At 44.0% G+C, this 20,254-nt stretch overlaps 1 protein-coding gene across 5 annotated transcripts in view; it reads left to right on the forward strand.

The window, feature by feature from the left end:
• The window catches only part of HMCN1 (hemicentin 1), a 161,768-nt gene that overhangs the window by 112,054 nt on the left and 29,460 nt on the right, over positions 1 to 20,254 (forward strand). For all 5 annotated transcript variants that reach the window (XR_012581424.1, XM_005487032.4, XM_074546292.1 and 2 more), the window contains 20 exons: positions 1,245 to 1,390; positions 2,958 to 3,108; positions 3,793 to 3,996; positions 5,571 to 5,684; positions 6,503 to 6,690; positions 7,117 to 7,213; positions 10,065 to 10,226; positions 10,416 to 10,529; positions 10,648 to 10,850; positions 11,086 to 11,167; positions 11,281 to 11,412; positions 11,630 to 11,779; positions 12,798 to 12,957; positions 13,522 to 13,646; positions 15,029 to 15,212; positions 15,384 to 15,481; positions 16,191 to 16,469; positions 17,100 to 17,290; positions 17,946 to 18,027; positions 18,909 to 19,045. Coding sequence is in view for 4 of the 5 variants with exons in the window: in XM_005487032.4 (XP_005487089.2) it covers positions 1,245 to 1,390; positions 2,958 to 3,108; positions 3,793 to 3,996; positions 5,571 to 5,684; positions 6,503 to 6,690; positions 7,117 to 7,213; positions 10,065 to 10,226; positions 10,416 to 10,529; positions 10,648 to 10,850; positions 11,086 to 11,167; positions 11,281 to 11,412; positions 11,630 to 11,779; positions 12,798 to 12,957; positions 13,522 to 13,646; positions 15,029 to 15,212; positions 15,384 to 15,481; positions 16,191 to 16,469; positions 17,100 to 17,290; positions 17,946 to 18,027; positions 18,909 to 19,045 (2,999 nt within the window). In the remaining variant the exon portion in view is untranslated. The remainder of the gene's footprint in view (positions 1 to 1,244; positions 1,391 to 2,957; positions 3,109 to 3,792; positions 3,997 to 5,570; positions 5,685 to 6,502; positions 6,691 to 7,116; positions 7,214 to 10,064; positions 10,227 to 10,415; positions 10,530 to 10,647; positions 10,851 to 11,085; positions 11,168 to 11,280; positions 11,413 to 11,629; positions 11,780 to 12,797; positions 12,958 to 13,521; positions 13,647 to 15,028; positions 15,213 to 15,383; positions 15,482 to 16,190; positions 16,470 to 17,099; positions 17,291 to 17,945; positions 18,028 to 18,908; positions 19,046 to 20,254) is intronic.

Below are 20,254 nucleotides of genomic sequence, written 5' to 3' on the forward strand. Positions count from 1 at the left end.
TGATTGTTGCATCCTTTGCAATGCTACAGTTGTGCTAAAAACCTTTATGTCACTCAGGGGAGGACATTTAAGAAACACTGAACTCCAGTTTCCTCTGAAATGCTTCTTTTGGAGCTGATTTTCAGGTCAGATGAGTGCAGCACAATGAGAGATGTGAGCAGAGAATCTCCTGAGCACAGAAACCATTTTAGAAAAACAGGAGATGGCCTCTAACATCTAATGGGACGCTTTATTGAGGAAGGCAAAACAGAAGGATACTGTTTTTATATCCTTCCATAAGATCCTATATGCACAAGAGTTTTCCTATTTGAATATTTCTGTCAGCACATTTCCCTTTGAGAATCTCTACCTACTCAATTTTAATGCTCAAACTCTTCATTATGGGCTCAATCAAGCATGATTTTTAACTTTATTTTAAATTTCCCATTCTGATTTGGAATTGGTTTCTCCTTTACAGTACCCATACTGTTATTTAATTACACCAAGTCCTTAATAAGCCCCCTCTGGATTTGGAATAGCGAGAAGGTGACAAATGAGTTCATTACTAATGCATGGCTATGTGGGAATGTAATGCCCTCCATCCCCAAATGCCATTGCAACTGTCAGTTGTCATTAGGATACTGTAAGTATTAGGGGAAAATTTAAAAATTCCCAGTGGAAAAGAAGAGTCAAAAATTCTCTGAAAGCATTTTACATAATTTCAAAAATATTATGAGACCAAGCTGGGGGGCAGCTGAAAAATTTTGAAACATTCTATTTTCCTTCTGCTTCAGAAAGAAACAGGATTTTGCAACACTGGGATTTCAGTGGAAATGTTGAGTTTTGACTAGTTACCCTGAGTGTGGACTTGTGATCAAACATATGGTTCTGGGAATATTAGTTTCCATTAAAATGCTCCTTAACGAGTACAATACCCTGAACTTCATAGAATTGAAGCCAGGCATGTAATAATGAAGTGCTGTAGTTAGGTAGGGCTGTAGTCAGGTTTGCTTGTTTAAAAACCAGCATGTTTAGAAGTGTTGAACCCAATTTTGTATATTTTTGTACATAATAACTGTACTAAAAATAGCTGAAAATACATACATGTATATATATGTAGTAATCATTTGGCTATGGGCCAGAGGCAGTTTGTTGGGGGAATGCACTTGCTTTCCAGGAGGTTATCATCTTAGTTAATGTTGAAATGCTGCAGCAGCCAGTAAGCCATGACAGTCTCTCCCCTGTCTGCCTTTGTCTGTGTGCAGTTCCACCCACCATTGCCAAAGGGGATGTCTTAGGGACAGGGCTGTCCCCCAAGGAGGTGAAGATCAAAGTGAACCACAGCCTGACCCTGGAGTGTGAAGTTCATGCCATTCCTGCTGCTGCCATCAGCTGGTACAAGGATGGACAGGCCAGTCACAAACTCAGTTCCTTCCTCTGAGGAGATGTGGGACAGGGACAGCTGCGTGTTCCCTATCCCTGGAAATAGCATCCATGCAGGGAGAGGAGTCACTCTCACTCCCTGCTGCTGGCAGAAGCACTGCCCAGCAGTTTGGGGTGTTTGCTGGCACCCAGACCTCTGCCAGTCAACATTCTGGCTTTTGCTGGGTGCCTGGCGGTGCCTGGGACACCAGGGCTGGAGTTTCCAGGCCTGGCACTGGCCTGTGCTGGGAGAGGGAGTGCCCTTCTTGGCAGGAGCATCCCATGGTGTGACCGCAGGGCTATGGCTGTTGTGTAAAGCCCCCAAAGGCCTTGTTATTTACAGATGGTTCTCTCAAGTGCTGCCCTTGCAGAAGTTGCAGAGCCTCCCCCTTGGTCCTGGCAGAGCTCACAAAGCCACAAGAGCATCTGGCTGCTCTGGGGGGGTGAGGCACAAGTCCTGCCACACACAGCGCTCCATGGATCTGTCTGGGGAGCTGGGAAGGGCAGGGCCACGGGGACACACTGAAGTAGAGCACAGAGGGTAAATTAAAAAGGAACTGTGCTGCTCTTCTGTAAGAAGGGAGAGTGTAATCCTTTACTTGAGCTGTTCTTGGTAGGGCACTCATTGTGGAACAGCTCTTCCTGGATTTAATGAGCATGTGGGACTAACGTGGATCATCACCCACTGGCTGTTTCAGGTGTCCCCTGCTGTTCTGGGAGTCCTGGCTGTATTGCCAAAGAAAAACTCAATTTGGGGAGTTAAGAGGTTCCCAAAGGCAGTGACCGTGCACACCTGACTGCCACTCGCACAGCAGCTGCTCCTCCTTAGGCTGCCGTGGGCGAAAGGCTCTCAGTCCTGTCCATGGACTGAATGAATTCTTCCCTGCAGGACTGGAGTTCAGTGCTGACTCCCTAATCATGGAAGCATGGGCTCATGGCATGGTTTGGGTTGGAAGGGACCTCAAAGCCCATCCAGTTCCACCCCTTCCTGCCATGGGCAGGGACCACTAGACCAGGCTGCTGATGTAGATGAGCGCATCTAATGAATGTATTCTGGACACACAGGCTGTGTCACTGCAGCCTCTGCTGTCACCTGTGGGCCCCATTTGGGCACAGGAATATCTAATCCTGTGTCTCTCTGTGCTGTTGCTTTGTCCATTCTATGTTCAAACCCTGTCCTTGCTGGCAGTGGATCTGTAGGATGGGTTAGATCCATTTGTTCACCTCACAGAAAGCTGGGAATTTTCCAGGTATTGGAAGCTTGGCCAGTGAGTCAGGGATTGGATCCAATGCCACAAAAACACTGGCCTGATGGGGATGGCCTTGCTCGTCTCAGCAGCATACTAGGGCTAGGAGTGATGGAAAATCACATCCTTGAGGAGACCAGCCACCACGAGTGGAAGGATGAAGATGTAGAGTTTCTGACAACCATGAAAAGAAAATTGTCTCCAGGAACTTGGAGCTTGATTGAGTTTGCTCATATCACTGCCACAAATGTGGCTATTTCTGGTGTGTTCTTTGCTGAGTATTAATTTTCATTTGAATTGGCATTGCAGCCACTGCAGGCAGATGAGCATGTCGTGATCCAGGGCAGTGGCCACACCCTGCACATCAAGGAGGCCCAGGTGTCAGACACGGGGCGCTACACTTGTCTGGCCTCCAACATTGCTGGGGAGGATGAACTGGAATTTGATGTAAATGTACAAGGTAAAAGGGTAATAAAAATCTCCTGTTAGCCTGCTTTTTTAGTGTTCTGGGATGTTGGAATTAATAATTTTAGGTCCTTTACCCTTGCATGGTCAAACCCAATGCTTTTGTGTTTTTAGGGATATTTTGCTAATTGCTGACATGTAGTATTTGATTATTCTTTTTTATGTTGTGTTTGTGAAATCATTGCAAGGACATAGGAACTCTGAATCTTCCTCTAAATGCCATGAAAAATTTTGATTTGTTTTGAACTAAGACATACTTCACTTTTCTGTTTCAAGTAGTATTTAGAGGCCCTAGACATAAGCATCCTATTGGCCTACTGTGTGTAAATACAAGGAAACAATCATGAATAATTTCTGAAAATTTAGACAAAATGAGAGCTTGAGTGAAACCAGATACCACATTGTATTTTTGTTGATGAATACCCTCTGTGTTTGTTACCAGGTCATCTTACACTGTTATTTATTTATTACTCTTCAAAAAATACTTAGTAAATTGCTCAATTGTTTCTTCTAAAAGAACTAGAGTTTTCCTGGGTAACTTAATGTGGGGGAGGGGTTTATTTAATACACTTTATTTTTATTGCTGCTATTGAACATTACAATACCTTCTTATTTCTTTACTTCAAAACGAGCTACTTCTGCTGCAAAATGCTAACATTATTCCTCTTCTTTGTTGTAGTTCCTCCTAGCTTCCAAAAGTCTTACAGGGAATGGGAAGCTGGGAACATGGTGGATGCAGAAAGAGGTGGAGAAAGTAAAGATGTGATTGTCAACAACCCCCTCTCACTGTACTGTGAGACCAACGCTGTTCCTCCCCCTGTGCTCACGTGGTTTAAGGATGGGCACCCCCTGAGCTCCAGTGACAGAGTGCTCATCCTGCCAGGTGAGTGTTCAGCTGGCACTCGCTGGCCCTGCACTGAGCTGATCAGAGGGATGGAGCCCCTCTCCTGTGAGGAAAGGCTGGGAGAGTTGGGATTGTTCAGCCTGGAGAGGAGAAGCTTCAGGCTGACCTCAGTGTGGCATTCCAGTGCCTGAAGGGGCTGACAGGAAAGATGGAGACAGGCTGTTCACAAGGGATGGAGGAACAGGACAAGGGGGTAGGGACTCAAATTAAAAGAGAATGGGTTTAGATGGGATATTGGGGAGCAATTCTTGGCTATGAGGGTGGGGAGACCCTGGCACAGGGTGCCCAGAGAAGCTGTGGCTGCCCCTGGATCCCTGAAAGGCCAGATTGGAGCAAGCTGGGATAGTGGAAGGTGTCCCTGCCTATGGCAGGGGATTGCATTGGATGATCTCTAAGGTCCCTTCCAACCCAAACCATTCTATGATTCTGTGATTAAGAAGTGGCCTTAGTGCTGGTATTTTTGTAGTGATGACACACTTCTCCCCTTCAGAACGCTTCTTTAATGTTTTTTTCAGACTTCATTAGCTGGAAATGTTTCTCTCCAGTCCCTGGCCTTAAGTTGTGTTTCTATAATTTAAGAAGTAGTCCCTAAAATGGTGTGAATGTCACCATTGAACTCACAGTGAATCATGGAATTGCAGAACAGTTTGGTTTGAAGGAATCTTAAGGCTCATCTCATTCCAACCCTCTGCCATGGGCAAGGACACCTTCCACTAGCCCAGGTTGCTCCAAGCCCCATCCAGCCTGGCCTTGGACACTTCAGTGTATTGCAAGATGAAATGCACCAATGATACCTTCTCTCTGATGTGTTCCTGATTTATGTCCTTATTAAATTTGCTTTGACACAATGATAATTGGAGTAGAAAAGCCTCTTAACCAAGGAGTGAGGCATGGAAAGCATGTTTGCAGCAGAGAAATGGCCATAATCCCATAGTTAAGCTTGTGGGGCAGGAAAAGAGCTGCCTACTGTCATGAGTGTTACTATAGCAGAGATGGTTTGGGATGGAGTATTTAAGGAAGGGCAGTGGTAAAAGGGAAGCTCCTGCTTCTTCATCTTGTTCATCTCTTGAGAAAGCATTGACAAATACTCCCAAAGTGTATTCCTAAGAACTCCTCTCCTTCTGAAGATATGTATATGACTGTGCTTTTATGAAGAATAGAATGAAAAGTACCTCTAAGCCTCAGAAGTGAATATCTGTTCAGTTTGGAACAGAATATTCTGTGCTTGTATTTCCTTTTGCCTATTAGTTCTGTGCCATCTTACTGAGAAATATTGCTGTTTTTGATGGAAGAATAATGCCTGGCTACGTATTGCTGTGGCATGATCTTCCTTTATGTGGAATTAATTGCTCTTTTCTAACATTTCAATATGAGCATGGCTGCACTCCAACTATCTGCCTGTAGAAAAAGTAGCCAGGAAATAAAAACCGTCAGCTACTTATAATTCAGACCAAATGCTGACCATTCATAAATTTGCTTGCTCAGGCCTCTGGTGGGATGTGGTGTGGAGATGATGGAGAGTGCTTGATGCTGCCTTGGCCTTTTGTTTGCAGGAGGCCGGGTGCTGCAGATCGCGCGGGCCCGCGCGGCCGATGCTGGCAGATACGCGTGTGTGGCGGTCAACGAGGCCGGGCAGGACTCCATCCACTACAACGTCCGAGTGCTCTGTGAGCTCCCCTTCCCCTCTGAGTGCCCTAAAAAGGGTTCTGTGCAAAATAACCAACCGTTACAGCCCGGGAGTTCCTAGTGTTTTTAATGTGTGTTTGTAAGCAATGACGTTAATGTGTTTAGGGTGCTGGAGCTGTACTGATTTGTGTGAACAGAGTGTTGATGGTTTTAGTTCCATGTGTGTAGGTCATTGTTATAGGAACTCAGTTGTGTTACAGCTCTCACCATTCACCAGAAAGAAAAGCATAGGTAAAAATCCAGGTTTTATCTTTGTATCTCTTGTTCTCTCCTCAGCTTCCCATTTGAGAATTGTGACCAAGACTTTTCTCTTTTTTTTGGCCATCATTTTCTGCAATTCCTGCAGAACTCCCAAAGCCTGAAGGGAACTGAAGATTTAGATTAATGAATGCATGCCACAACCATTTGGATGACCTTTTGTGTCTGTTGATGTGTCAGTGCTTTAGCCTTGGGTAACACTTTGCTTTTATGGCAGTGTTATACCACTGAAAATACTGATTTATTGTTACAAAGGGCTCCTGCCTTGGAAATTATCTTCTATTTTGATGGCAAAGAACACAGTGGAATATTTGGAAGACAGATTTTCACCTCTCTTTCTCTCTGTATGCTGTGAATAAGTGTAGTTCTGCTGCAGTCCTTGGAGGTAGGCTGAGTTGTTCCAGCTGAACTACTCATGGGATGGCTTTATCTGTCACTGGATTCACTGGAGGTTTCATTCTTTTCTCCTCAAACCCAGTCTAATCTCACAACCACCTGAGAGGTGCTGAGTGAGTGTTCTCCTCACTTTTGCTCCCTGCAGCTCCCCCATCCATCAGTGGGGCTGACGGGGACGTGCCTGAGGAGGTGACTGTGCTGGTGAGCAAGGAGGCAGCCATGGAGTGCATTCCCACTGGGAGCCCTTCCCCAAGGATCACCTGGCAGAAGGATGGCCAGCTTCTGGCAGAGGATGACAAACACACATTGCTGTCCAATGGAAGGAGGTTACAGGTAGTGTCATCTTTTTTGTAGTGGAAAAACTGGGGGTTGGCAACAAAAAACTGTCTGGTTTTGCAGAGTAAGAAGTATTCTCGTCTTCCTACGAGTTGCTGCAAATAGCACCTTAGGAGTTTATGTCCTTTGTTCCTGTCCCTCACCTGCTGCTTGTCACTCTCATGTAATTCCTCAGATCCAGCCATTTGTGGGATCATGCTATGAACCACATCAGTTGAAATCACTTGCTTTTAAATATTATTGACTTTAATATAGCAAATAGTGAAAACAGTGTATGCTGAAGAACTTCCCTTCCCATTGATGAATGAAATTGAATAAAACAGTGAAAGCAGAGAGCTGGGCTTAATCCTCTCCACTTGCTTCTTTCTCAGTGAGTTGTCTGTATATTAACTCCAAAGCCATATTTTGTCTTTTTTGCCTTAGATTTTGAATTCCCAAATAACAGATACTGGCAGGTATGTCTGCATTGCAGAAAACATAGCTGGAAGTGCCAAGAAGTATTTTAACCTCAATGTTCACGGTAAGTACTCTCATCCATAACTTTTGTCTTCTGTCAAATGCTGGTTCAGCTTGAGTGTGTTATTTTTAGCAGACTGCTCAGACCCCCTCAGCTTCATTCATGTGAGCCCTACTGGGTGTGATGGAGATTCTGACAGACCAGAACTCAAATATCACTTTAAAGTACCTTGAAAACATTTGGCTTTTGATACCACGTGGCTTTAGGTCCCCATACATGTTCCAGAAAGGTGGGAATTGTAATTGAGGGAGCCTTGTATGGTGGCTGTGTTCACCCAGTTGGAGTTGCTGAGCCCTGGAATCATGAATTACAAGTAGGTTGAATTATAGCCTGTTTTGATATATTCAGAAAATGCATTTTTTCAAAGAAATGAGTGATAGAAAGCATCAAAAAAGGTAGTTAGCTTGTAAAAGCTTGGGGTTTAGAAATGTGCCCTTTGAGGTTGCTTTCTGTTCTCTATTTTTGGTTTTTTTTGGTGGAGTTACAATAGGGTCAAAGTAAATGTTGGCTTTAGGTATCAGAAGTCTAAGAAAAATACAATCAAGGCATTTTTCATAAAACACTACATTTCCACTACGTCCCCTTCCCTCTCCCAATAACTTCAGAAAATCAAGACATCTCTAATTAACATTTCAGAGAAAACCCAGACTTCCCCTTCTATTTCTGCCCACTTTCAGCTTTCCATCCTGAAGAGAGAAGTAGTATCATTCCTACTAATTCTTCTGTACCATTCCATGTTTCAACCCAACAAGGAATACTGGCAGCTACAAGTTTTTCTGCTTTATCTGATAGAAAACAAGGGCTGTACTTTCTCCCATTTAAAGACAGTACCAGCATCCCAATAAAGTGAAGAGTCAGATTATTGCACCCAGAATAATTGAATTTTTTCCTCTGTCACACATGCAGCAAATTTACCTACTACATGGCGCAGATTTATGGCACTGTTTGCTACTCGGTAATGCACTTAGCCAAAAATAGTGTTATCATGGGAAGAATTTGCCCTAGAGTTGTTCTCTGAGAAATTATTTTCTGGTCAGACAGTGCAGTCTGCCCAGATTTCCTGATGTGTGAGTTTTGCATTTAAATCAAAATATTTCACTTTTCCTGACATTCGTGTTTAAATTTAAACTTCTGTCTTAAAAACATCTGGTTTTAGTGACTATGGCTGAATACTATTCTCTTAAAAGAAATATTTGCATGAAGTTTCAATTCTAACTCAACAGTATTAGCAACTTAGGTCTATTTTTCTTAATGCAGTTTCATTTGAAAAATTAGAGTGTAGCTGTTCAGGAAAAGACCACACAGGGTGAAGCACTAAGGAAAATGCATTATCAGTAAGCAGCAGGATCTGTGTTTTGTCAATGTCACAAAAAAGACTGTTTCCCTGCATTTTTGTGTTTCTAATAGAACTGCTCCCATAAATTTAAATAAAATACTGAAGATGATCTGAATAATAGAACAAATATAACGCCTTTTAAAACATAGGAAATAAGCACCCAGATTTAAAATAGTAGGGAATTAATAGGTAATTTTCATGCTGAGTGCTGTATTTGAGCCCCTGACTGTGACTTTATGCACATACAGATACACTTGCATAAGCAGATTACCTGTGGTACATTTGTGGGTGCTTTTTGCTGCAGAAATTGAAATCAACACTGCCACAATTTAAGCAAGTTCCATTAAAGACTGCTGAGATTTGGCCCTGCATTAAATTACCCACTGCCAATAATCACATCTGTGGAAGATGAACTGTAAAAGTAAATAAATATAAATAACTATCAAATGCCGTCACATCAGAATTCTCCACTTGCTCTAGTGAACCATTTTATCCTCTTTTTCAGGGAAATATTCTTCATTTATTCCAAGCTGAAAAATACAGACTGAATTCCCCATTTATATGGAATGCTCTTGTTTGTGCAGTGCCCAGAGGAGCCATAAAGTTGCCTTAATGACTGGTTTGTGTCACTCAAGTGGCAGCAAACAGCTGGAGCATTTCAGGGAGAGATGGGCCAAAATGCTTCAGTGTTTCTGTCTTTGAAGAGGAGGATTTCATGTGTTCTTTGGAATGATTTTTCCACCCAATAAAGCCAAGAACATGCTTTTGCCTTCCTCTTAAGTGTTTTATATATCCCCACAGCAAAAACATGGCAACTGGAGCTTGGGGGTTATTAAAAGGAAAAGATTTACAGTTCTTTCATTCTAAATCGTTCTTGTAGAAAGGTCACATGTCAAACTATTCTTGATTTAAAAATTCTGGGACTTATAAGCTTAAGGAATGCACCCCTTGGAGCAATGCTGCATGCCAGGATTTTCCAGTGCTTAGCTCACTGCTAAGCAACAGGTTTGTCTGGTTGGCAGAACCACTCTGAACTGTGTTGGGAGGAATAAGTTTGGGGTCTCTGTAGGTGGAAAATTGATTGTTCCAGAGAGAACAGGAGCAGCAAGGAATCAGGAAGAAGTGATAGTCATCCTACATATCCTGACAGTGGGAATTTGCTGTATCCTGCCTCACACAGCAAATGTCCATGAGCAGTGTTAGAAAATTGGCAGTGCATTGTCAGGATCTCGTGTAGGTTCACTAGCCCTCCCAAGCGGCCAGCACAGAAGGACTGCAAATGGAGTAATTGACATTGTTGTGAAGTACAGGAGCAGGAATGACCATTAGATTGTTTCAGTCTCATTTGCAGATGCATCCAAAGAGCAGTAGATCCATTCATAGGATGTGAAAGATTTTTGCAACCTGGCTCTTTGGCAAAATGCAGCAATTCAGCTTTAATATAGTAAATCATGATCTTGTGGGAAATCCTTTGCTGATGCAGTAATAGGTGCTATTAATGTATTTCTCTCTCCACAGTTCCTCCAAGTGTTGTTGGGACTAACCCTGAGAATCTGACCGTGGTGGTGAATAATTTCATCTCTCTGACTTGTGAGGTCACAGGCTTTCCACCTCCTGATCTCATCTGGCTCAAGAATGGAAAGCCTATCAGTTCAAATTCCAACACTTTTATTGTGCCTGGTGAGGAATCTCAGCTATTCTGCAGCCTTTGGGCTCAGCTTCTGTCTGGTTTGTCCCGACAGGGCCCATGGCCACTCTTGGTGGAGCACAGTGCCTGTGCTCAGCCTGTTACACCTGCATTCTAAACCAGCCTTTGGGGTTGGCACAGTCAGCACAGAGCAAACCTCCAGTCTTCTCTCCTCGCTCCAGGTGCTCGGACACTGCAGATTCCCCGAGCCAGGCTGTTGGATGGTGGTGAATACACTTGTACTGCCAGGAACCAAGCTGGGGAAAGTCAGAAGAAGAGCTTCCTAACTGTCCTTGGTTTGTGTTTTACTATTTTCTGAAATAGTATTTGTTGCTTGGGAAGTGTGGGGAGGTTTATCTGCGTTATGGGGTTGTTTGAGCACAATGCAGAGCTGACTGTGGGCTCCCTCCCCAGTGCCCCCGAGCATCAAGGCGCAGGGGGGAGCGTCGGTGACGGCGCTGACCGTGCGCGTGGGCACCCCGGTGACCCTGGGCTGCGAGTCCAACGCCATCCCTGCCCCCGTCATCACCTGGTACAAGAACGGCCGCCTCCTCCCCGACTCTGCTGCCCTGGAGGTCCTGGCAGACGGACAGACCCTGCGGATAAAGGCTGCAGAGGTGGGCCAGGCTGGGGGGAGGCTGCATCTGCCGCTGCTCTGCCACTGCCAAGCAATTCTTCCACTCTTTAGTGGTGTGTTTTACTTGCTGTACATGGGACATGTGTTTCCTGGAGGCTTTTCATCCTGTGAGAAGCACTTTGAGTTGGCAGAGGCACAGGTTGTTAATGTCTCTGAACTGTAGCATGAAAATAAGAATCCATAATGATTTCTTTTAAAACTTGTTTTTGTTTCAGGTTTCTGACACAGGACAGTATGTGTGCAAAGCCATAAATATTGCGGGACGAGATGATAAAAATTTCCATCTCAATGTTTATGGTAAGCACCCTCTGCATCATCTACAATAGTTTTTATAATAACACAAACTTAGCAGATTAGGCACTTCCAAATCCATTTACATAACATTCTTACTGCTTCCATTCCATTCTTAGTGCCTCCAAGTATAGAGGGCCCTGAGCAAGAGCTGGTCACTGAATCCATCAGTATACCTGTCACCTTTGTGTGTGATGCTACTGGAATTCCTCCACCCACGTTAGTGTGGCTTAAGAATGGAAAACCTATAGGTAACATTTCTCATGCTTTTCACTCCTCTTCTTCCCCTCTTTGAGGCACCACTTTGCTGTTTGCTTTCTGGTTTGTGTTTCTTCTTTATTTGTCTCTAGACATTTATGAGAACTGATTGGAATCTTTGTTTAGAAACTTTGATGGAACAATTTCTCCCAAAAGAGACATTTGCTCCCTGTAGCTGGTTTGGAATGATGACTTGTTTATGTATTTCAGAAAACTTGGATTCCCTTGAAGTTCATATTTTATCTGCTGGAAGCAAGCTTCAGATCGCTCGCTCTCAGCTCTTGGACAGTGGCACCTACACGTGTATTGCCTCCAATCCAGAGGGGAAAGCTCAGAAATCCTATGTGCTTTCCATCCAAGGTAAGGGATGGCGGAGGATGGAAGGAACACAGCTAATGGAACATCGGGTAAATGTGACACTGTCTGTGCTGGGGACACTGAGATCACATAACCACATAGAAAAGTGGAGAATTTGAACTGTTACTTTTGTAATCAGAGGGGAGAGTGGTTGGAGAATTCAATACTTCTAGTCCAGAATTTGCGTGGAAAAGAATATCCTTAAGCCCTGACTGTGGAACTTGAACAGAGTTCTGCAGTTTGTGTGTGTGTGTCTGCTGCTGGTCACATCCTTCCTCCTGCTGAGCACTGGAGCTGCCTTGGTTGGTTGTGGAGCAGCACACAGAGATGATTCAGGAGCAGTAGTACCTGTTGTGCCATGGCAGGAGTTAGCAAAGACCTACTGCCAGAATTTCCTTAGGAATACTTTCCCCACCCGCATCTCAAATCACAAACCCTTATTTGTTATGGAATTGCCTCCTGCCTTGCTGTGAATCACCCTTAATCTGCAACTGTTGTGTTTTCCTCTGTTCCTAATGACTCATCCCCACTAATTGCACTGGTGTACCCCTGCCTGCCAATTTCTTCCCAAGTTTAGGAATGGAATGTTAAGCTGGTTGTTTGATCAAATGTGTCTGAAATTGCTTGAAATGCTCAGAACTTATTAGTGGAACTGACAGTCTTGACTTCATGGATAGCAGGACTTTCTTCCTTGTTCCTTGGGAATGCAGGCTGGAAATGGCTTTGATTTGGATGGAATTAGGGTGGCTGTTCACAGGGCTATGATGGTGTTGGGTGCAGAATCCAAGACTGGTTTGGGCTAGAAGGGACCTGCCATGAGCTGGGACACCTTCCACTATCCAAACCCCGTCCAGCCTGGCCTTGGACACTTCCATGGGTCCAGGGGCAGCCACAGCTGCTGAGAGCCTGCCCCAGGTGCTGTACTAAGCCCTGGTGCCCATGAGCTACTGCAGTGAGGCTTTTTCTAGTTCAGGTTACATTTCTTGCTGCTGAATCTCATCCTTCTGTGGTGCATTTCCAGTTCCTCCCAGTATTGCTGGCTCTGAGATGCCGAGCGAGGTCAGTGTCCTCCTGGGAGAGAGTGTCCAGCTGCTCTGCAATGCCACTGGAGTGCCCTCCCCGGATGTGCAGTGGCTGAAGGATGGAAAAACAGTTGCCAGCGATGATTTACAGAGGATAAGGCAAGAAAAGCTAGCAGACACTGCATTCTCTTCAATAATTTTAAGGGCCCTAAGGGGAGAATATGAGGAGAGTCTGAACTGGAGCTTAGCCAGGTTAAGAACATCATCTCCCTCCTCAGCTTCTATAAATTAAGTTTAATTTGTTAGTCCTTTGATTTTTAAAAATTTCATTTTCTTAACAGAGATAAGTTCATGATATTTATGTCTTTCTCAGTTAATGAATTCCATAAATATTTATTCGCTTCATGAAAGTTTATTAAGGTCATTTAGTTCCTTTGGAGGGGAAAGGCATGGAGGCATGGAAGTATTTCACTTAAAGCTTATCATTATGGGTCCTTCAGAAGCCTGGCTGGAGTTGAATCTTAAAACCAAGTTAAACAGGACATGTCTAGGAAAAACTTCTTAGCCTGTCTCTAACAGAAATATTTTGCAAAACGCAATGCTTCTCTCATCAAGCTCCCAGGAAGATAGAGGTAGTTACTGAAGTGTCCAGAGCAGATTGTTTATTTGCTAGGTCAGAGGAACAGTAAACAAACTCCCTGTGCTTTGTGATGGTCCTTGTAGAGTGACTCCAGATGGCAGCACATTAAACATCTCCAGAGCTCTCACCTCAGACACCGGAAAATACACTTGTGTGGCTACAAACCCTGCAGGAGAGGAGGACAGGATTTTCAACCTGAATGTGTATGGTGAGTTCTGCCAGATGTGAAACCCAAGCCTGCTCCATAATCCATCCCTGGGAGTGTTCCCAAGGGAGAGCCCAGGGAGGAATGCCTGTCTGCAGTGGAATCCTGCATGCACATGTTTCCAATTGCCTCTGCTGTAGATATTACACAGGATGCTCTGTCAATGACAAAAGGGTTGAAATTGCTGGTAAATGTGTTTTGGGATAAACAGGAATTAATTCTTGGGTGGATTTCATAATAGAGGGATTCTGCTTGTGGTGATTTTTTTATTTCTTGTGGGGAAGATTATAGTTGGGCTGATTTCCTGTGACTCTGCTGTTTTGTTGTATTATCTTCCCTAATTCCAATCAAAGCACATCAGCCATGAGCAGAGTGGTATGAAGGGAGCTGATAGTTAAAGGTCCCGAGAGTTTAAAAATGAGGGAGTGTTGGAGGAAATTGCACAGTTTGACATCCAGTGGCTAGTGAGTGTAATCCTTCAGCAGCATAGAGAGTGGATATTTTAAGTTGTGGAAAATGTGGTCATTAAGTGGAGGGAGGAGAGGAGAGTTCTGCCCAGGCAGGGTTTCTCTGCAGGGTAGGTGTCTGTCCCCCTTACACAGACTCACAGACACGAGCAGGGCAGTAAGAGATGACCTCTGGTATCATAAAAGACAGTGCTGAATGATCACAGCACATCTTTTTGGCACAGAATGGCTCTGCACAACAGCAGGGAGTTTGTGCTCAGTTTGCATTGGCTGAAGTTCAAGCAATAACCAACTTAAAAGTCTTGTTGGTGTCACTGTCACAGTGAGTGATGGGATTCTAACTGAGCCAGTGCCTGGAGCTGCACCTGGCTGGGCTTCTTTACATGGTGAACCCCCCAAGGCTGTGGCTTTCCCCTCTAGCCCCAAAGAGCCCCAAAGCAGCAATTTGTGTCATTATCCAGAATACTTACCTAGGCATTCTGAACTTTCTCCATTCAAGAATGAAATTAGCAGATGCATCCAGACACCAATAAATTAACTTTCCTCCTCTGTGATTTCACTGTATTATAGATTTATTGAAGGCCATGAATTTGAGTGGGCCCTTCTGGATGGGTTCAGCCCATCCCTTCCTGCACTGTCCTTCTCTCCTCAGGAACTTCAGGCCCTGAGCTATGTCTTACTTGCTGCAGGCTGGCAAATCAAAGAGAAGTCTGCTGTCATTATACGGTGCCTCTGATTTGAAATATATAAATGGATGATTTTTGGTGCTCAATATTATTGTCTGAGGATTTACTCTAACAGAAATTGGATCCTCTTACTGAATTGCCAGTGGGGTATTAGGGGCAGGATTTCCTGCAGGGTGAAATGGTTTCAAGAGCCTGTTTTAATACATTCCTTTCCATCATCTACAAAATGCAGTTCCTCCAACAATAGCCAATAGTAAAGATGAAGCAGAGGAGCTCACTGCCCTTTTGGACACCTCCCTAAATATTGAATGTGCTGCTGCTGGCACACCCCCACCACAGCTCCACTGGCTGAAGAATGGCCTTCCTCTGTCTGTCTCCTCCCAGATCAAGATCCTCTCAGCTGGGCAGATCCTCAGGTTGGTTTTCTTTTCTTTTAACTGGCTGACTTTCTGTTCTTTTTTGCGGTACCAGCATAATTCTGCTGTATTTTTGGAAGCAAGAGTAAAATTTGATCCAAACCACCCATAATAAAGGTAATGTGTTCCATGTATTCCATTTATAGCTTGCTTTAATTGATTTTTCCTTAGGCTTACCCGAGTGCAGATATCTGATACTGGAGTGTACACTTGTGTAGCATCTAACAGGGCTGGAGTGCACAACAAACATTACAACCTGCAAGTTTTGGGTGAGTGTCTCTGAAATGTTTTATGTAAATAATCTTAATTCTTGATTTCTTAAACCTACTCTTTAGTTTTCTTTCTCACCAACACCTTATTGGAGACAGCCACAAGTATATCTTAGAAATGATCACTGGGAAAATACTAACTTTTTAAAGTGTTGAGGTTTTCCTAAATGGGAAGTGTTTTAACACTAGAAAATCCTTACTTGAATTGTTACTCATAACCATAAAATCACAGAGTGGTTTGACTTGGAAGGGACCTTAAAGCTCATCTAGTTCCAACTCCCATAATGTGTCACAAGTGTTTTTTAGAAACAGTAATATTCAATTTGTAAGGAAAGTTTAGCACAGCTATGTAAGTGGGGAAGTGCAGAAGGGCAGCTTGTTCCATCTGTTCTGTGCCTGGAATACCCCTGTGCTGGATGTGACAGAGCTCTGTCCCTGTGCTGTGTGTGACTGAGATATATCCCCACAGTGCCTCTCCTGTGTGTGACTGAGCTCTGTCCCCCTGTCCCATGTGTGACTGAGTTCTGTCCCTGTCCCGTGTGTGACTGAGCTCTGTCCCCCTGTCCCTGTCCCATGTGCATCTGAGCTCTGTCCCCTGTCCCTGTCCCGTGTGTGACTGAGCTCTGTCCCCTGTCCCTGTCCCATGTGTGACTGAGTTCTGTCCCTGCAGTGCCCCTCTCCTGTGTGTGACTGAGCTGTGTCCCCACAGTGCCGCCCAGCCTGGACAACGCCGGGGGCTCGGAGGAGGTGCTGGTGCTGCGGGGTGACACGGCCGTGCTGGGCTGTGTGAGCGATGGCTCCCCTGTCCCCAGCGTGTCGTGGCTCAAGGATGGCCTGGCCCTGCCCCCCGGGACCCGCCTGAGCTCCGGCAGGCGCGGGATGGTGCTGCAGGTGCTGGGGGCAGAGCCTGCAGACACGGGCAGATACACCTGTGTGGCCTCCAACACTGCTGGGCACAGCAGCAAGCACTTCGTCCTCAAGGTGCTGGGTGAGTGCTCACCTGTCAGCATGACACTTTAAACACCTCCAGGGATAAGGAGCGTTTCCACAGGCTCACAGAATCACAGAGCGGTTTGGGTTGGGAGGGACCTTAAAGCCCATCCAGTTTCACCCCCTGAATGAGCAGGGACGCCTTCCACTAGCCCAGGTTGCTGCAAGCCCTGTCCAGCCTGGTCATTTTTATAATGATAAATGAGAGGAATAAGGAAATGAAAGATACCTAAAGATGTGTGAATGTGCAATTACACTATGTATTTCCCAAGTACTGAAATGTGCTGTAATTCATATAATTATATGCTATAAATTAGTAACTTTGCTCAGCAGAAATTTGGCTTGATAGGGAGATGCACAGCTGAAAGCACAACAGTTAAAAGGCTGATAAATATATTTGCTGAAAGTATATAATTTTATCTGTATTTTTAAAAATTTTTTCTAAGTAATAAAATATGCAAATTATTAGGCAAAATTAGATAGAAATTACCTGAGTTCCTCAGTAAGTTCATGATACATTCAGAAATAATTCCATGTAGACTAATGTTACAGACTCTACCCACAAGATCAGTCTGTTTTTACAGGTGTTTTGAGTCCATAAAGAACTGGAATGTTTTTCCTTCTGCAGAGCCTCCTCATATCAATGGTTCAGATGAACCAGAAGAGCTCTCTGTCATTGTTAACAACCCACTTGAACTTCTCTGCATCTCCTCTGGCATCCCAGTGCCCAAAATCTCATGGATGAAGGATGGGCGCCCACTGCTGCAGACTGACAATATTCATGTGCTAAGAGAAGCCCTCCGAATAACCAGTGCTCAGGTAGAGTGTTTGTTTCAAAATAGGCTCAGTTCTGCAATCCCTAAAATGGTTCCTACCTTAGGACCATCCTCAGAGGTGTCCTAAAAACCCCTGAAATTCACCCACCTGCATTTGTGGTTAGAGAAGGGCCCAGGTCAAAGAACCTTTAAAAACCTGCATCAATAACCTAAGGCTGGGTCCAGCTGTGGATGCCCAGGTGAATTTCCCCAGAGAGAAGTGAGATAAAGCTTGGGATTGATTGCTGCTTGTTTTGTTTTTGTTTGTAAAAGAAACACTTCTGGGCTGTACAATGAGGAGTTCATAGGAAGGAGAAGATGTTAATGACTGTGTGCGCAAAAGGATTTCCTCAGTACCCAAACCTGAGCCTTCCTTAGGTGGATCCCTGTAGCCAGTTCCATCTTCAGTGCTGGATACACATTATCCAGTGAGATTTTAGGGAGTCCTGCAACTCCTGAGCTATCTCTGAATAACCCCATCAAAGCGAAATAAAGAAGTATTCAACAACTCCATTACTTTCTTTCCAGGTGTTCTGTGTCTCCTGTGCTTGTGTTCTAGTGCTGCCTGTTGTATGTTGTTACTGTGTTTGTATTTCTTGGTTTTGCTGAATTTTTCTCATAATCTGGAGTTTGTGCTGAAATTGTTCCTGTGTTTCCAGGTGGAGGACACAGGAAGATACACATGTTTAGCATCTAGCCCGGCAGGAGATGATGACAAGGAGTATTTAGTACGAGTGCACGGTAAGTTTAATTTAGGAAAAAAAAATTTCCTCAAATTGTAAACTGCAAAGGTACATGTCATCATCTCAGGTAACAAACACATATTCCTAAAGATGAAGTATTCTGTGATATGATCATAATAGTGTTTCTCATTAAAGATGGTTATTCTGAATGTGATACACAGTGTGGTCTTTGTCAGGGTCCCCAGGATGAGGGAAGAGATGAATCTGACTCCATGTCTCAGAAGGCTGATTTATTATGATATGATATGATATGATATTATATTAATGCTATACTAAAACTATGCTAAAGAAAGAGAAAGGATACATCAGAAAGCTTAACAAGAATGATAAAGAAAAATCCATGACTCCTCAGAGCCTCGACACTGAGGCTGAGCTGGACCATGATTGGTCATTAAATTAGAACAATTCACATGGAACCAATCAAACATTCACCTGTTGGTAAACAATGTCAAAGCCACATTTCAAAGCAGCAAACGCAGGAGCAGCAATCAGATAATTCTTGTTTTCATTCCTCTCTGAGGCTTCTCACCTTCCCAGGAGAAAATCCTGGGCAAAGAGGATTTTTCAGAAAATATCATGGTGACAACACAATAAGAAGGGAGGTTCCACCTGATTTGTGTTACAATTCCAAGTCTTATTTTGAATATCCAAGAAGCTCACAGATGTCAGTATTGGCTGGATCAAGTTTACTATGCTCGCTCTACAGACATGTGAAATATACTGCTATATTTAACACAGGTATTGAGAGGAAAAACTAATTAATGATACCACAGCTTTGCATTTATTTTAAACTTGAGATAAACTGGAAAATTTCAATCAGTATTTTTCTTGACAGTTCATATGTGTGGTGTTGATTTTGTTCTCTGTGTTTTGTCCCAGTTCCCCCCAACATCGCCGGTACTGGAGGGCCCCAGGAGCTGGCGGTGCTGCAGAACAGCCAGGCTATTCTGGAGTGCAGGTCGGACGCTGTGCCCCCTCCCACCATCTCCTGGCTGAAGAATGGAGAGCTGCTGGAGGTACTGAGCTGCCAGCCTTGGTGCTGGCCTTCTGCTCGCTGCATTGTCACAGCAGTGCTCCAGGTGTCCTGCTCTGCTCACGCAGCCCTCAGCCCGAGTCACATACCCCCAGCTCAGAGCAGCTGGGTAGCCCCAGTGCCTGCAGTCAGCCCCAATGAGCCCCCAGAGCCAGTGGGTGGAGTGGCCATCCCGCTGTTACTTGTTCTTTTTTCCTTTAGGGGGATCCCTTGCTCCTCCTGGATCCTCTGAGCAATGCTAGAAGCCTTCGGTAAACTCCTGAATGGCTTCCCAGGAAAGGTAGCTGAGACAAGACTGCACTCTATGTTTCCTTTGGCTATATTATGCATCCTCCTACTCTAGTAGCATTTAGAAAGGAATTGAAGTTCTTTAAAAGAAAATGGGTTTTGTACCAAGTGCATCTTTCCCGCTCAGAATTCCATAGTGCCATGGCAAGGCAGAGAGTCTTTGCTGGTTGAGAGACAATTAATAAGGTGAGGATGGTTTATAAGAAAAGAAATTTTTCTTTTCCATCCTTGGGACCACTCACAGAACAGGTCCTTCTTAGCTGAACATTAAGGTTCAGTTATTAATTAAAAATTTTCTCTCAACCTTTGTTCATTAATAAAGAAGAAACAAAATACAGATTATGAATTTTCTCCTTTATCTGTGATCCATCACTAAATCTTCACCCAAGGTTTTGCTTGTTTGCTTTCCTCTGACATATCATTCCTCAGACTCTTTCTCTGTGGTTGATTTAGAAGAATTAAATGTAACTGGAAGAAGGATCTGGTGGGTAAACATGTCTTAAAAAGTGCTGCTAGGGACCATGATGTTAATATAGCCCAGGAACCAACTGGAAACAAATTTAAAAGGACCATTCTACTTCTGGACAGTTAATTCTCTAATTGGGTGGTGAGGTTTTTAAATGAAAACAAAATTGAACAAAGCTTGGAAATTAAATACATGAATGCTTTTTGCCTTGGCCTTCATTGGAAAGCTTGTGTTTGGAAAGCAGTGCTTAGGGAACATAAACCATGAAAAGCAGCTCCTGTTAGAAATATTCACCAGAAAACAAAAGTAGAGGAACATTGTGACAGCCAGAGATGCTCAGATGGTAACCTGGGAATTATCTTTGCACTGTTAGTTCTCCTCCTGCCTCATGAACTCATGTCAGAATGTGAGGGCTGAAGCTTCAAAGCCCATCCAGTC

The sequence above is a fragment of the Zonotrichia albicollis genome, chromosome 8 (assembly GCF_047830755.1).
Source record: "Zonotrichia albicollis isolate bZonAlb1 chromosome 8, bZonAlb1.hap1, whole genome shotgun sequence".
NCBI classification, from domain to species: domain Eukaryota; kingdom Metazoa; phylum Chordata; class Aves; order Passeriformes; family Passerellidae; genus Zonotrichia; species Zonotrichia albicollis.